The following is a 17,500-nucleotide window of genomic DNA, read 5'->3' as shown; positions in this document are numbered from 1 at the left end:
TTCGTTTATCTATTCCTTTTCTATTCCTTTCTTTCCTTACTCTCTTTACCTTCCTCATCACTTATGCTTTCGTTTTATTTTCTTCTCTTTTTGATCCCTTTATTTATTCTCTCTTGTCCTTCCTCATCACTAATCCTTTCGTTTCTTCTCTGCCTTCATCCCTTTCACTTTTTATGTGGATAGCTGGTAGAAAGGACTACTGGAGTGTGGTGATGTGGAGGAGGAAGGTGACGAGAGAGAGAGAGAGAGAGAGAGAGAGAGAGAGAGAGAGAGAGAGAGAGAGAGAGAGAGAGAGAGAGAGAGAGAGAGAGAGAGAGAGAGAGAGAGATACACAAACACACAGAGCTCTCACTTGATCATTGCGTGCGTGTGTGTGTGTGTGTGTGTGTGTGTGTGTGTGTGTGTGTGTGTGTGTGTGTGTGTGTGTGTGTGTGTGTGTGTGTGTGTGTTTATATGTATGTGCACATCTATTCTTGCGTGTGAAAGGCGATGTCTACACAGCACTTACGGATGAATGCCACACACACACACGCACACATACACACACATACACACACACGCACACACACACACACACACATACGTGCATGATTGATACGTGAAATCTGAAAATCTGAACCACAAGGTCGCTATGACACACACACACACACACACACACACACACACACACACACACACGTCTTATATTGAGTAATCTCGAAAATACAGGAATTAGAACGTGTGTGAGTGAGTGCGTGCGTGAGTGGATGCGTGAGTGCTTGAGTGCGTGCGTGCGTATCTATTTATGTAAGTACCACCTAAGACACACACACACACGCACACTCACACACACACACACACACATACACAGAGAAAGGAAGACACAAGCACAGACACACACACACACACAGAGACACAGGCACAGACACACACACAGACACACACACACACACACACACACACACACACACAGATAGTGAAGTGACTGTGAAAAGTTCGATAGTTTTTATATGAAGTAACATTTAAGGAAATCACTCACATATAACGGTGGCTTTTCTTGCTTACTTAGGGGAACATGGAGGAGGAGGAGGAGGAGGAGGAGGAGGAGGAGGAGGAAGAGAAATGGGAGTTGACATGACAGGGAGATAAGAGAAAGGAAGAGGAAGAGGAAGATAGAGGAGGAGGGAGCGGAAGTCAAAGAGGAGATAAAGGAGAATACAATGTGAAATAATAATAAAGGAAAATAAAAGAAAATAATAAAAAGGAAAGGAGGAAAAGAAATCAAGAGTGCAGGAGAAAAGAAATGGAGGTGAGAGGAAAGAAGGTGCAAGGGAGAAGAAAGAAGGTTTAGTGGAAATAAAAATGAATGAGGTAAGAAAGAGTGGTCGGAGAAAAGAAAAAAAAAGGAAGATGGTTGAATAAGAAAAGTAAGAAAGAAACAAGGAAACAAGAAAATGAACGAAGAAGCAGGATGAAAATGGTGTAGAGAGAGAGAGAGAGAGAGAGAGAGAGAGAGAGAGAGAGAGAGAGAGAGAGAGAGAGAGAGAGAAAACAGATTTTAGAGGAAAATGTCATGGCCACTGTTGTACCGTGGAGCATCACCCCCCACTCTCACTCTCTCTCTCTCTCTCTCTCTCTCTCTCTCTCTCTCTCTCTCTCTCTGATAAAATTCATCATAAGCAAAAATCTGTGTAATCATCACTCGAGAGAGAGAGAGAGAGAGAGAGAGAGAGAGAGAGAGAGAGAGAGAGAGAGAGAGAGAGAGAGGAAGCAGCTTATCGCTCTACTGCAGTTTTAATCTGTCTTCTATTTCGTCTCCCGCTCCTCCACTTTCACCTTCCTCTCTGCATTTCCGCCTCACTTTCTGCTACTTGGTCTCCCCCACTCCCCTTAACCTGTCTCCTCCCCCACCTCCCCCCTCCTTCCCCCACCCTTTCCCCTGTCTTCTCCCTCACCCCCTCCACTCACCTGTCTATTCCCACACCCCCGCTACCCACCTGGTACCAGAACCTTACTGCGGCAGGTCAGCGGCAGCCTTCTCATCTATACAGACAGCCTAATCATTGCACAGGGTCACAGTAGGGCGAGGCGGTCACAGTAAGGCAGGATGGAGGGAGTCACAGTAAAAGGGGGTACAGCACGGCTCAGTATGGATGGTATCATAGTGAGCTTGGGTGAGGGTAGGGATCATAGAAGGGTGAGTGGGGGAGGGTGGAGGTGGTCACAGTGGAGCTATGGGCGGGGGTGGGGGGGCATCACGGTGTTACAGGCTGTGGTTGGGTCTGGCTAGCCTTGATTAACCTTATGAAATTGATTTAACAGAACACCACCTTTACCTGACCTAACTATAATTTAAGAGAGCTTAGATTTGTGCAGTTTCGTTGAAAAAAGTAAAAGTTTAACTCTCTGGCAATAGTGTAGTTTGTTATATATAGTTTTGATTAAGAAATGGATGCCTGACACTGCACTAACCTAACCTAATGTAACTAGTATAACACTGTTCAAAGTTTAATTCACCGGAAACACCGTAATCTACTGTCTTTCCTGCTCCGTGAAATGGGATTCTAACACTAACTTACCCGAATTCAACAGCATCGACTACTGCGATATCTTTAAAAGTTCAGCTCATTTGGAACTGCAGAACTTATCATGGTCTTAATCAACATAATGAAACGAACTTTTAAAACAACACAACCAGAGAGAGAGAGAGAGAGAGAGAGAGAGAGAGAGAGAGAGAGAGAGAGAGAGAGAGAGAGAAAAGAGAGGAATCCATTCACAACACCGGTCCAATAAGAAAAAGAAGAATCCGAAGTGCTGGACAATTTATTAAACATACGTATAAAATCTTCAATACACCAGGTTTCATCTACGTAGTTCAGTGCCAGTTCACGTGCCCGGCTCAGCGTGACTTCATTAACGAGTCTAACCTTTACTGTGTGACTTTACGTAAATATCTCGATCTATTTGCTCACTTTTACTCCCACTTTTTTAAAACGCTGGTGTGGTTCATAATCTGATCAAATACAAGGTGAAGCGAATATTTCCGTGACAAGGCGAGTGAAGTAAGTGTTTCAGCAAAAGTAGGGCGATTTAAGCATGCAGTAAGTAGCGAGATTATGGCAGATATTTAAGTAGTGGGATTACAGTAGCAGTTTAAGCATATGTAAAAAGAAATAAGAAGTGATATTTAAGTGGGAATGAAAGTACAATCAACTAGCGAATATAAAGTATGAATCTGAGTAAAATATAAGTAACCAGATTTACTAAGTAGCAGCTGAAGTAAGTATAGTGACGGTGAAGTGGTAATCTAAATAGCACAATGTTAAGAAGAGGCTTTGAAGGGGTAATTAAAGTATAATAGACGTTGTGTAGGGCAAGGGTAAGGTGAGGTGAGGTTAAGTTAGATAAGGTTAGATAAGATTAGGAGAGAGAGAGAGAGAGAGAGAGAGAGAGAGAGAGAGAGAGAGAGAGAGAGAGAGAGAGAGAGAGAGAGAGAGAGAGAGAGAGAGAGAGAGAGAGAGAGAGAGAGAATGACAATACAAGTGCAAGCAAGTAACGAAATAAAAGTGATACGTAAAATTTTAAGTAGCCATCCAAGCACAATTTGACTTTTTTAAGTAATGAGTGTTTAAGTAGAATTTGAAGGAGTGGTTTAAGAATTTGAGGAGTGGGTTCTAAGTAATGATGTATTATTTAAGTAACGATGGGTTAATTAAGCTACAAGTGGTTATTTAAGTGGCGTTTGTAAGTAATGATTTCAAGATATTTTAAGTGGTTTGTAAAGTGGGGTTGTTTCAGTAAAATTCTAAGTACGATTTGAGAACCATTCAGGAAGCGGTCCAAGCAATATAATCTTATGTAGCAATTTACGCAGTACTTCCAAGTCCCTGCGTCTTGGGGGTGACCTATCCACGCTGAGTAGGTCAAAGCTCGTTCTAATTTACCTGCAATCGACCTTGAGTGTGGAAATGAGAAAATTAACAAACATACATTAAAAACTCAAGGTGCATTTTTTTTTTTGTCTTGAAGGATCTGACCTTTATTATTATTATTATTATTATTATTATTATTATTATTATTATTATTATTATTACTATTACCATCATTATTGCAGTGTATTTTGCGTTATTGCTAGTAACTGCTTCTGTTGCTACCTGTCTATTATATATATATTACAACGCTAATGAAGAAATATACAAGACAGCTTCTCTCTCTCTCTCTCTCTCTCTCTCTCTCTCTCTCTCTCTCTTTGTGAGAGAGAGAGAGAGAGAGAGAGAGAGAGAGAGAGAGAGAGAGAGAGAGCGAGCAAGCGACGACACCCACTCATCCCCCACCCCCACCATCACCACCATAACCACCATCATGACCATCACCACCACCACCACCACCCCGGAATGCGGCGCCGTTTGGGGACCTCTAGCATTCACAACAATCCTTAGTGGAACCTTAAAGAGAAAGATCACAGCAGCCCTAACCTTTCCTGCCGGTGTTCCAAATAATGGGAGCGGTCTTCAGTTAACATTGAGACCTCGCGTGGCATTTTTACTCCAATATTATCATGTAGAGAATTGAGAATGTTATGTTTTCTTTCCTCTTTCTTTGTTTTTCCCCCCGCATGTTTCCTTTTTCCTCCCTTCTTTCGTTTTCCTTCTTTTCTTCTCTTCTCTTTGTTATCTGATGTTCTAAGGAAGTTTATTGTTTTAATAATTTTTATTTATTTATTTATTTATTTATTTGTTTATTTATTTACTTTTTTTTGGTGGAGGGGAGAGTTTGCGATAATATTCAGTGTATGTGTGTGCGTGCGTAAGGCCGTAACGCTCCTTCCCGCGACACAAACACAGACAGACAGACAGAGAGACAGACAAACACACACACACACACACACACACACACACACACACACACACACCTGCACGTAGTACGCAGTGAGTGAAACATCTTCTGATTTACATTACAGAAATTATCAGAACGTGTCGCGGGGAAGTGTGCGAGGGAGGAAGGAGTGAAAATTGTGCAACCTTTGTCGTTACTAAAGCTAAACGTGCCGAATAAAAAAGAAATAATGACATAGAACAAGAGGAAAAATCAACCAAGAACTATGAAAACTACTGATCTTTCAAAGGACATAACCTTAAAAAGTAACAATACGTTTATACTTAAAAAAAAAAAATCAAATAAGCAACTATTCATTATATCCATGGAGCTGAAAAGAAAAATAGGTATAAAAAGTGTAATAATCAAATCTTAACATCCAGTACCTATTACTTATTACTGTATGTCCTTTATTAACTCTCATTATAAGCAATTCGTATTCCTTATGTGTACTGAGGTGAAGAGGAAACGTTAACTCTCTCACAGCGATACGGAACCACTGACAACGCTGAAGGCAATGTACAGAATCTTTTAAGAGCATTAGCAAGAAAGAGAAAGGATGACAAGAGTAGATTAACCAATGTCTAGCCAGTATCATTGCTCAAAGGTGGCTGTAGTAAAAATTATAAATGCTTTAGTTTATGATTAAGGAAACATTCAAGTGGCAGTGAAAAGGTTAAGGCTAAAAAAAAAAAAAAAAAGTCTATTGAATCTTAATACTTCCTAATAGCTACCATACCATATGTTCCTTATTATCTTCCTCCTTCCTTCCTTCCTTACTTCTTTCCTTCTTCTATCGGCTCCTCATCTCACTCAATACAGCAGTCGGCGCCACGGACACACTAGCATTAAATTAACACAGTAAAGTGAGATCCTCGCTATTAATACAGAACCAAGCTCCGGTACCTCTTACTCGCTACTTTTCGTCTTCCTACCTTCCTTCCTTCTGTCTGAAACCTCCATCTATCGTCTCGACCTCTCACTCAGTACTCGACCTCTCACTCAGTACATCAGTTGGCGCCACAAACACTCACAAAATCACTAGCACAGTTAAGTTAGTTTCTCGCTATTAAATGTGGAAACAAACTTCTTTTACCTCCGTCCCTTGCTTGCTGAGGTGCTCACGTGGTCAGGCTAGCACAGGTAGTTGGGTGAAGCGTGCGTGGGTTATAGCAGGGAGCAGTTACTGTAAATAAGGTGCGCCGCGGGAAATTTAAACTATTCATACAAATTTTTTGCAATGATAGTTTTCCACGTTCATGTTTTTTGGTGATTTATTTATTCGTTCATTTATTATTGTTTGTGTTGTGCGTGATTTGTCAAATGTATGAATGGCTTCCGTTTTCTCTGACGAGAGAGAGAGAGAGAGAGAGAGAGAGAGAGAGAGAGAGAGAGAGAGAGAGAGAGAGAGAGAGAGAGAAATAGGTTGCACTGTATATAAAGTGTGTGTGTGTGTGTGTGTATACGAGATCATGAGTGAGTGAGTGAGTGAGTGAGTCAGCCGAGAGCGAGCAAGTGATGAGTCATTTGAGCGAGTCATGTACCAAGCGGAGCGAGTCAGTGATCGAAGCTTCGGGTGGTTGAGTCCCATGCTTCAGTGAACCAACGCGCGAGGGATGACTCGGGACTGTGCACTGCGATAGGAGGAGACTCATTAAAGAGTTTGTATTTATGTAAGACGGGCATTGGAGTAAGAGGGGCACTGGAGTAAGAGGGGCACTGATGTAATAGAGGCACTTAAATTAGGTGAGGTTAGATCACGTTAGGTTAGGTTAAGTTAGGTTAGCTTAGGTTAACTGTGCTAATGGTTGTGGGGAAAGAGATTGAAGAGGAAGAGGAGGAGGAAAGTAATTAAGAAAGAACGAAAAAAGACAGGAAGATAGAAGCGTTGAAACTGAGTAAAGAGAAAGAGAAAACGAGAATGACTAAGCGAAAGAAAAGGAGGGAAAGAAACAGAGAGAGAGAGAGAGAGAGAGAGAGAGAGAGAGAGAGAGAGAGAGAGAGAGAGCGCGCAGGAGGAGCTATGCATGAGGAAAGTGGAGGAGAAGGAAGTGACAAGGAGCTACTGTAGAAAAGACCCTCCCTTCCTCTCTCTCTCTCTCTCTCTCTCTCTCTCTCTCTCTCTCTCTCTCTCTCTCTCTCTCTCTCTCTCTCTCTCTCACGGATGATTAGCTTGCTTTATAAAATTTAGACAAGCAGGAAGGAAGGAGGGAATGAAAAACAGGAAGATAAAGGAGGGAGGGAAGGAAAGAAGGAAGGGAAGAAAGAAAGGAGAGAGTAGGTGAAGGCCATGAAGGAGGGGGAAAAAAGTTCAACTGGAAATAAATCTACAAGTGAAAGTGAGAGAGAGAGAGAGAGAGAGAGAGAGAGAGAGAGAGAGAGAGAGAGAGAGAGAGAGAGAGAGAGAGAGAGAGAGAGAGAGAGAGAGAGAGAGAAACAGCAGCTACTTAAGGACATTTACCACTAAACATACCCCTCCACCCCACCCTACCTGAGCTTACCCCTCCTCCCCCCTCCCCCCACCACACAGCAGCACTCCAGGGGCCCTCGAGGTCGCTGTATGCTCAGGGGGTTAAGTCCCTTTGTTTTCCCTCCCTCTCGTGGAAAGTTGGCGGGAAATATACAATGGGGGAAAAATCTGTTTCAATTCAGCAGCATGATTTTTCTACCTACTTTTTTTTTCCTCTCCTCTCGTTGTCTCAGATTTCAGATTTCACTAAGTTTTTGTTTGTGTATTATTTTCTCGTTCTTAAGTTTTCCTCATATGTTTCATTTCTCTCTCTCTCTCTCTCTCTCTCTCTCTCTCTCTCTCTCTCTCTCTCTCTCTCTCTCTCTCTCTCTCTCAGTATCTTTAATTACAAGTGTTCAAATTTACTCATTGCATCCATTTCGTATTCCTTTCTCTTTTTACGTCGCCCTTTCCTTTTATTCTCCTTTTCTTCCATCTCCCCTCCTTTCCTTTCCCTCCACTTTCACTCTTACTTTCATTTTCCTACTTTGTCCTTTCTTCCATTGCCCCGCCCCCAATTCCTCCTTCGTATTCTCATTTCCTTTTCCTCTTTTATTCACCACTTTCGGTTTCATCTTCTTTAATCCTACTACCCATTCTTCATCTTTAAACTTCCCTTCCCGTCCCCCTTCCCTACCCTTCTCTTCCCGTTCTATCTTCCCTATCTTTATCAGTGCTCTTTTACCCTACCCTTCTCTTCCCATCCCCCCTTCCCTACTTTTCTCTATCAGTCCTTCCTTCACTACCCTTCTCTCCTGGTCCTCCCTTCCCTTCCGTGAGTGACGTCCACCTCTTCTTCTTTCGTCAGGTAAGAAGTGGCGCTCCCTCACTCCTACGGACCGCCGCCCATACGTGGAGGAGGCGGAGAGGCTCAGGCTAAGGCACATGGCGGAGCATCCCAACTACAAGTACCGCCCGCGACGCCGCAAGCAACAACAGCCCAAGAAACCCAGTGGGCCTCAGCAGTCCTCCTTGGGTTCCTCTGGCCAGCACGGGACGCAGCCACCGGGGAGAAGGGTCCAGGAAGAAGCCGTGACCCCGACCCCTACTGTGAGTGTCTCCTCGTCCCTCAACACCCCGGAGACTTCCCCAGGTAGCTCCCCAGACCCTGACCCGCGCAGGGCGTCCCACCCCCACCACCACCACCACCACCGCTCTCATACTGGTGAGTGGATGATTATTCGGCAGTAATGGAATCATGTGAGGGTCGGCTACTATGTCTGTTAGAATATTTAACTATGATAGATTAGGTCAGGTTAGTTTAGCTTAGGTTTAGTAAGTAACCTAGCCCAAACGAAACTTAACTAACCTAAACTTAACAAAACAAGGCCACACTAAACTCTGACTAAACTAACAACAAAGGGTGAATCTGCTCACGCTCTGCTCGAATGGTCCCAGGAAGCGTGATTTCCTCCTCGCAGACTCATTCTCTTAGGCTAATCCACCGTGCCTGTGCCCCGACAGGCTCCTCATCCTCGTCCGGTGTCGGAGGAGGCCCGCTGCCCACGCCGCCTGAGGTGTCGCCCGGGGCGGGTCCGGAAGAGGATGCCACGCCCGTGTCGCGGCTTATCTCCATGTTTGAGCGCGCCCCAGCCTTCCCCGACGCCTTCCACTCCCTCAGCAGCATCGTGTCCTCCTACAACCCCGCCTCGTCCCCTGACGCAGGTAGGCAGCGCTGAGCATCTCGTGTGGTGGATAGTTGGCGCACATTTACCAAATTACGTATTGCCTATTTGTTTTTACTGCGTGCCCGAGGCGGCCACTCGGCAGCAGATAGAGTTGGTTTGCCTTGACGTGCTTGCATAATTGTGCATTTTATCCTTCAGGAGGGAGTGAAGGAGACGAGGCGCTGGAAGGCAGCTACTCACAGACCCCCGACCCTCGCCCCGCCCAGGAGAGCGAGGCCCCCACACACTACCCTCCCCTGAACAGCCCCAGAGAAAAGCTCATGTGCTGCCCAGCTGACAACTCGCCGCGGGGGGATGCCGTCAGAGTCCCCTGTAGGGAGTATAACACGCCCCCAGCCCCTGCCCCTCCCACGGCTCCCCCAGCACCGCCACCACACCACCAACACGCCGTCAAAGGTATTCCCTTCATAGTTAAAGACGTGAGTCGCCTCACAATGCCGGGCTTCCATCACAGCCACTTATTCACCTCGCACTCACTACACAGCCACAGCTTTTCCTAATATGAAGTGAGTGTGTGTAATGTCGGATGAAATTATGGTTTACATTGGAATGGTCAACACGCAACTTGATTTAACTTTTTAACATTGACAACACACCATAAGCAGGCCAGAGGGAACACACGGGACAACTGTTGACCCACACACCACACGCTGAGTGCAGCACCATGCCTGCCTCGTGAAGGAGGCTCCCTCACGCAGGTGTTTCCTCCCCAGCTGAGCCGCCGTCAGTGCCGCAGGTGCCGTGCGTCTATCCCGCCGCCTCTGCCCCCTCCCCCGCTCCTCCCCCTGCCACACCCATGATCTACGGCTACTCCCCGGGACCACACCCTCCCTACCCTGCCATGGCTCCCCCGCCCATGGTGCCCTACCAGGGGCCAGGCGGGCCACACCAAGGCCACTACCCCACCGTAGGCCAGGTGGGCCACGACGTGGACCTGGACGTGGACCGCGCCGAGTTTGACCGGTATCTGAGTGGGCAGGAGTGTGGGGGAGCGGGGCGGCCACAGCAGCAGGTGGTGGGCGGGAGCGGATGGGCGGCGCCACACCCGCCACACCCGTCCCAGTGCCACCCGCGCCAGGATTACCGCCACGACTACCAGGAGCAGTACCGGGAAGCGAGCGAGGCCGTCTACCGGGAGGAGCAGCTGCGTCTGGAGTACCGGAGCGACGCCCTGGCCCACTACAGGGAGGAGGGCAACCCCTATCCCCGGGAGGAGTACCCCGAGGAAGAGTACTCGCGGCTGCATCACTACCGGGGGGAGCGGCAGCAGTACCCCGGGGAGCAGGTGTACCGGGGCTATGAGGGCAGCATGGGTTACCCGGGGGAAGAGTACCGGGGGCCCGTGGGCGGCGTGGGCAGCACCTTCGTCAGCGCCCTGGCCGATGTGAGGCACGTGTATTATGAGACGTAGTTAATCCCCACCCCCACCCACTCCCTAATCCCCCTCCCAACCCTACCCATCCCTCTCCTCTCTCTCTCTCTCTCTCTCTCTCTCTCTCTCTCTCTTACTCCACTCGAAAGATAATCTTCTCTCCTCTCCTCCTCTCCTCTTCCTCCTCCTCCTCCTCCTCCTCCTCCTCCTCCTCCTCCTCCTCCTCCTCCTCCTACCCCAAGACGATTATTCCAACAAATTACTTAATCACTGAAATTATGTTAACTCCTGTGAACACGCAGGAGGGACGGGAGAGGAGGGGGAGGGAAGGGAGGAGAAGATTGTGGCAAGCCCCTCCCTCCCTTCCATCCTTCCCTCCCTCCTCCCTTTCCCTCTTGAGCGTGGAGAGAACAAGACAAACAGCAGCGCGGTTGACCACTTCTTGTTTAGGAAATTTTAATCAATGCTTGGGCCATCCTGCGCATCCCATTGTTACACACACACACACACACACACACACACACACACACACACACACACACACACACACACACACAAACCTGTCCCCGCCCAACAGTACATCCACAAACACCGCCCCCTCACGCACACACAGACACACAAGGAACAAAAAATATTGTATGAAGAGAGGAGGAAAAAACAAAAATAAGTTTATCGTGGCAACAATGCAATACCACCCATTCATGTAGCTGCGCCCACCACCACCACCACCACCAACACAACCACCACCACCACTGCATCCACTCCGACCGCCACACGCACCCTGGCCACCCCCCACCCCCCACCACACACACTTTTACCTGCCACACACCTCTAATACACCTGGCGCAAAAACTCACGTCACCTACCAACATTTACCCACCTTTCACAAGAACACGTGAGCTCGCCAGGTGAACGCAGCACAGGATTGATCGCTCCAAGAAACATACTAAAGTAAAGACACACGCTTCTTGATTTGGGGGTGAAATATGAGGGATTGCAGAGGACAAGAGGTAGTGATAGATGTTTTGGCTCCTTATATTATGTGTTACTCTGTACTGATTAATAAGAAAGATAGGACAGCACAATAAAAGACTGATCTCTTCTCCCCTGTCATTATTCTGCCAAAGCTTTTTCTTCTTATGATGCGTTCCTGTAACTTCATTTCTATAAACTTCTCTTCTTATAATATTCTTTTTCCATACTCTCTCTCTCTCTCTCTCTCTCTCTCTCTCTCTCTCTCTCTCTCTCTCTCTCTCTCTCTCTCTCTCTCTCTCTCTCTCTCTCTTTTTAGCTTCTTTCTTACCCATTTCCTATAAAACCCCTCTTCTTATAGCACTCTTTTCCATAATTTCTCTTTTCTATACCTTTTTTTCTCAGCCCCTATAACACATTTCTTATATCCTTTTCCTGTAACACTCTTCTACTTAACCATCTTTCTCATACTCATTCCTTATAATTTCTTTCTTACTGCTGCAACACTTTCATATATCCTTTTTCCTATAATTTTCTTCCTTATTTACCTTTGCCTACACTTTCACCCTGCTATGTTCCCTATAATCTCTTTCTTTTTCACATAACATAGCTTGTCCTATACGCTCTGTCTCCCTGTCCCGTTAACTCATGTCTTTTGGTAATGCCCATTCCATCCTCAACCGTTTCTTTCTTCCTTTTCTACCCTTCCTTCTTTTCTCGTCGCCTTTTTATCCCATCCCTGCCTATTCTGTTCGTGTCTTTCTGGCAGATCCTTCCTTAATCTCATCCTCACTTTTCCTTTCTCCATCTTCAACCGTTTCTTTTTTTCCTTATTCTTTCCTTATTGCTTTCCTTTTCGCCTTTTCATTCCATTCCTGCCTGTTCTATTTATGTCTTCCTGTTAGATCCTTCCTCAGTTTTATCCTCACCACTCCACCTCTTCTTTCTCCAAGCATACCTCGTTCCCCCTCACTCCTTGCATTGCTCCCGCTCTTCCCGCTCCTCTCAACCTCATTTCTTCCTTTCCCGCCTCGCCCACCCCGGCTCCACCCAATCCCAGGTAGAAGTATGTGGTTTGGGGGAAAAATCTGACGCCCACCTCACACCGCTGACCCAAAAGAGAGGGAAATGTAACAATGAAACAATAAACTAACCGCCTCTACCGCTGGCATGCTGCTGATATAACCCCGGAAAAAAATGACAGAAGAAAAAAGAAATGAGATTGTTATGAAATTTCAGTGAGAATAAGATGATGTGATAACAGTGACAGTGATCCATTTCGTGCCAAAAAAAAAACAAAAAAATAAATAGATAAATAAATATGTAAATAAATAAATAAAAAGTGGAGTTTGGATTAGAAAAGGAAGAAAATTTATTATTTTCATGACACGATAGAAAATAATATGAGGAAAGGATGTGTGTGTTTTTTTTTAATATAGAAAAAAAAGTGTATATGTAAAATTAACAGTTGAATGTAAAAAAAAAAGACATGTAACTTTTTTTTATGAATACTTCAAGTATAGAAGATAAGACGGTGTTTTCTTTACTTTTTATTTTTTTACCTTCCTATTCTTTATTTCCGAGTACTTTTTCTTTTATCTTCCTCCTTACAATTATTTGCTTTTCTTTTCTATTTTCTTAAGATATTTTCATTTCCTCCCTCTTTCCTTAAAAATATTTGGTTTTCTGCCCTTTTTATTTTTCTTCAGTTACCTTTTCCTACTTTTTCTCTAGAGCCAAACCAGAAGGAATGAGTGGCCGGTGTACATACAGAGAGTGGAGTGAATGACATCACCACGCAGCATAAGATAGGGTAGGTAGGTGTGTCTGTAGACGTAAGACATTGTAGGAACAGTAGACGTGCAGTGTGTGTGTGTGTGTGTGTGTGTGTGTGTGTGTGTGTGTGTGTGTGTGTGTGTGTGTGTGTGTGTGTGTGTGTGTGTTTACAGTCGTGTTCACATGTTGCACAAATAAACTCTAAAAAAAGAATAACAAAAATGAAGTTTGATTTTCCTGTACTGTTATTAGAGAGAGAGAGAGAGAGAGAGAGAGAGAGAGAGAGAGAGAGAGAGAGAGAGAGAGAGAGAGAGAGAGAGAGAGAGAGAGAGAGAGAGAGAGAGAGAGAGACCATAAGATATATAAATATAAAAACACTAATAAAATAAACCATTAAATAAACAAACAAATAAATCGGAATAAAAAAAATAATATGTAGAGTAAGAAAAGACATAGAAAAGATAGAAAAGCCACAAATAGACAAGAAAATATAATGTAAGTACTTAAAGGGGCATCTCTCTCTCTCTCTCTCTCTCTCTCTCTCTCTCTCTCTCTCTCTCTCTCTCTCTCTCTCTCTCTCTCTCTCTCTCTCTCTCTCTCAAGGGAGTTTGTGTCTCAAGGGTGATGATTCTGTTTTGCACCCTCTTGATGCACGTTACTCAGTCTTGACACCTCACCACGACACCAAAAAAATTGTGACGCGCTTTCGGAACATTAAAAATAAAAGAAATTCATGTGCATTATAACTGAACTATCCTGTTTGCCTGGGAGCTTCATCCCGCTGCTTCTGCCGGAATGATGTCACCTACAGCACTTCCTGGCGTGCACATGAATGAACACAAAGAAAGAACATGCATCAACATTAGAAGAATATTGATATAAAAAGTATATATCAGTCGATAGTGTGATTTTTTTTCTTTTTAGTGTTTTAATTTCTTTTAAAAGTGAAATATGGTTATTATCTACGCACCACTCGTAAGAACTCCAGAGAATATTTCATATGTCAACAGTAGAAGGCAGAGAAGGCAGAAATGTTGCCCTTTAAAGATGTCTGTTGGCTCGTAGACTAGCTAACCCTTTAATAGATCTGATGGTACTCAAGCAGGTGCTGACCATTTAACGCAATGACCTTTTAGATGCGGCTGACTTACCTGCTGCGCTAGAAAAAAAAAAAGGAAAAAAGAAAAGAAAACAAAAGAAAAAAAAAATAAGCTACAGGAATTTGTTGAGTAGTCCACTATCTCAATTGACAGTAAAGTAAAGTCGTCCATTTATAAAGTTTTACGTCTTCATTTTGTGTGTTTAAGTTTATCTTACCGGTATTTTTCATTCTCGTTTCCCTCCAACACACCGCTTCCAGTTCTTTTTTTTTCTTTCATCCCTTTTTTTTTTTTCCCCGAGAAACTTTGGTTGAGGTTATGCAGTTCATGGAATACTTGTCCTAACCTTTGATGACAGTATGATATGACAGCTTTGGAACAGGTGGCTTTTAGTGAGTGGCCGGTGCTCTCAGCTGCTCCCTCGGTCCATTAAGAGGAATATCAAGGCGCCTTCGGAAATAGATTGGATAGCATGACTAGAACCCTTTTCTATTCATTTTTTTTTTAGGAGAGAGAGAGAGAGAGAGAGAGAGAGAGAGAGAGAGAGAGAGAGAGAGAGAGAGAGAGAGAGAGAGAGAGAGAGAGAGAGAGAGAGAGAGAGAGAGAGAGAGAGAGAGAGAGAGAGAGAGAGCAGAATCCCACAAGAAAAAAATGGGAAGTAAGGAAAGAAATTAAATAAAAGATGACAACAGTAGAGTATTTTTTTTTTCCTTTTCTTCTATTTCAGTGTTTGCAGAGCCCGTGCATGGCCAGCTCTCTTTGCACCTGGGAAGGAAACTTATTGCACTGCTGTGAAGAATTACGGAACCCTTCCACGTAATTAATTTCCTATCCCTAATTGATTATTAGTATTGAAGTCACACATCGGGCCGCCGCTTCCACGGAACACCGCAAAAAAAAAAAAAAAAAAAGTAGCCTTCAAATAATCATTAGATTGTCGCCTTTTTTTTTTTTTCTCTCTCTCTCTCTCTCTCTCTCTCTCTCTCTCTCTCTCTCTCTCTCTCTCTCTCTCTCTCTCTCTCTCTCTCTCTCTCTCTCTCTCACAAAAGTCACTCCCATAACAAAAAAAGAAACAAGTGTTGGAGGAGTGGGTAGAAACATTGACATCGCCTTCTTTGATTCAAAGTCTCGATTACTAATTCAACGCTTCACTTGTAACTTATAATTCAACAAGAGCTCGAATATCTTTCTGAAATCATAACGGTGCTGCTGCCAGGTAGTGATAATCATATTACTAAGCGCGCCCAGTCTTTCTGTCTGTCCCACATTTGGCTATAATGAATTTTTGGATCAGAACTAACACCATGGAGGGCTGAGTGCTCCATTAATATCATAACAAAAGACAAAAAGACAAAAGACAATTATACTCTCAAAAATTATCAGCAAAGTATCAACTACACTACTTCAAGAGGCGTGTATAGTTTGTTCATTTAAACCCAGTCTGTTTTTCTTGCACTAAACCGATACATTTTCTAAGATAAGCCCACCAATCCTTACTGACCGAAAGCAATACATTTTCTATGGGAAGTTGACCTAAAACGGCACATTTTCCAAGAGAAGCACACCATTCCCCAAAAATTGTGTATTTGGTGACCTAAACAAGTACGATCTTCTGTCTGAACACGAGAGATTAGCAATAATAATAATAATAATAATAATAATAATAATAATAATAATAATAATAATAATAATGATAATAATAATAATAATAATAATACATTTACGAACGAATGACAAGAACTGCAGGTCAACGAGTATTCTTCAGGTTACGCCACCAGTCACACCTGCTCCTGGTGAGGGTGTCCGGGACCAGGAACCAACTTAGCTTACATAAGGCTGACCAAAAGTGTGAGTGTGCGCTGCTCTTTTTCTTTCTTGCCATCACTCGTCCATATAAGGCAACGTGAGTGACGTGTGCGGGGATCCAGTTACGTGCAGGTGACGGAGTGGCGGCACGAGGAAGTGACGCAAGCGGGGCAGGACAAGTGACATCTTTTGAATTTTATGTCCTTAACTGTGTGTTTTTTTTTTCTAATGAGGTCAGGTTAAAAGTGATGTATTAATTCTTCTTTTATTTCCTCAAGCAGAGTTCCGTTTTGAAAGTGATAAATCCTTCATCTTTTACTTCCTTAACCTGTATTGTTATGAAAATTGTCTTTACCAATGTGCAGTTAAAAAAAAAAAAAAACTATTTTCTATTTCTCTTCAAGTTAAATTTAAATTAAATGTGACCAATGCAACACCTTTTGCTTTCTTAATTTGTGTTACCTTTATTTATCTATTTATTTATCTATTCATCTATCTTTTCCTGAGCGTATTGTATAAAACCAACATCAATTCTCTTTCATTTGAAGCTCAATACCGTTTTTATCAAAGACCAATTCTTTATTTTTAACCTCCTTAGGCAATATATATTTTTTTTCAAGTTTTTTACTCAGATATATCTCAACTAGTAAACTACCAACAATTCTCACCATTTCCAACCACACCCTTAAATTGATAAGTAGGAAAACGAAAAAAAAAAAAATCAAAGCGAAATTTTCATAATGTAATACTGATACCTTTATTTTTTCTTTCTTTTTTCATCTCACACAGTTTATTATCTTCTTTTTACATCTGTCACCAATATTCCTTAATAGACACTCGACCTTCTCTCCCCCCCAACCAACGACAAAATAAAAATACGAAGAAAAACAATACACCCACACCCAACACACACACACACACACACACACACACACACACACACACACACACACACACACACACACACACACAGATAGGCAGACATACATTCACGTTCTCCCTCAGATTAATGTCACGTAGTTTACTGAAAGAAATAAGTTTTGCACCAAACCCAAAGACCTTGTGACACAGCGAGACAGAGAGAGAGAGAGAGAGAGAGAGAGAGAGAGAGAGAGAGAGAGAGAGAGAGAGAGAGAGAGAGAGAGAGAGAGAGAGAGAGAGAGAGAGAGAGAGAGTATTCGGGTTTAAATGTGAAAAAAAATAAAAACTAATAAATAAAAATTAATAGAGTCCTATATAATAATTCAAATATCTCCATTAAATTTAAGATAGAAAGAAGAGATAGAAATTAATGAGAAATGAAGGAACAGGACGAAAAGTATCCAGGAAGAAAACAAGGAAAACAAGAGAGAGAGAGAGAGAGAGAGAGAGAGAGAGAGAGAGAGAGAGAGAGAGAGAGAGAGAGAGAGAGAGAGAGAGAATA

General features: G+C 43.4%; 1 protein-coding gene and 1 long non-coding RNA gene across 3 annotated transcripts in view; one reads left to right on the top strand and one right to left on the bottom strand.

Moving 5' to 3' along the window:
- Positions 1-13,345, top strand: part of LOC135105919 (trithorax group protein osa-like) — a 90,599-nt gene extending 77,254 nt beyond the window's left edge. Inside the window, exons 3-6 of the mRNA XM_064014627.1 lie at positions 8,172-8,528; positions 8,828-9,028; positions 9,190-9,447; positions 9,765-13,345. Of these exons, the coding sequence (XP_063870697.1) occupies positions 8,172-8,528; positions 8,828-9,028; positions 9,190-9,447; positions 9,765-10,462 (1,514 nt within the window). The 3' untranslated portion in view covers positions 10,463-13,345. The remainder of the gene's footprint in view (positions 1-8,171; positions 8,529-8,827; positions 9,029-9,189; positions 9,448-9,764) is intronic.
- LOC135105920 (uncharacterized) overlaps positions 1-17,500 on the bottom strand; it is a 145,090-nt gene that overhangs the window by 21,622 nt on the left and 105,968 nt on the right. The window lies entirely within an intron of this gene.

This window comes from Scylla paramamosain, chromosome 12 (assembly GCF_035594125.1).
Source record: "Scylla paramamosain isolate STU-SP2022 chromosome 12, ASM3559412v1, whole genome shotgun sequence".
NCBI classification, from domain to species: Eukaryota; Metazoa; Arthropoda; class Malacostraca; order Decapoda; family Portunidae; genus Scylla; species Scylla paramamosain.
Note: the sequence above shows the minus strand (reverse complement) of the source record. Positions and strands in the feature narration are given on the sequence as shown.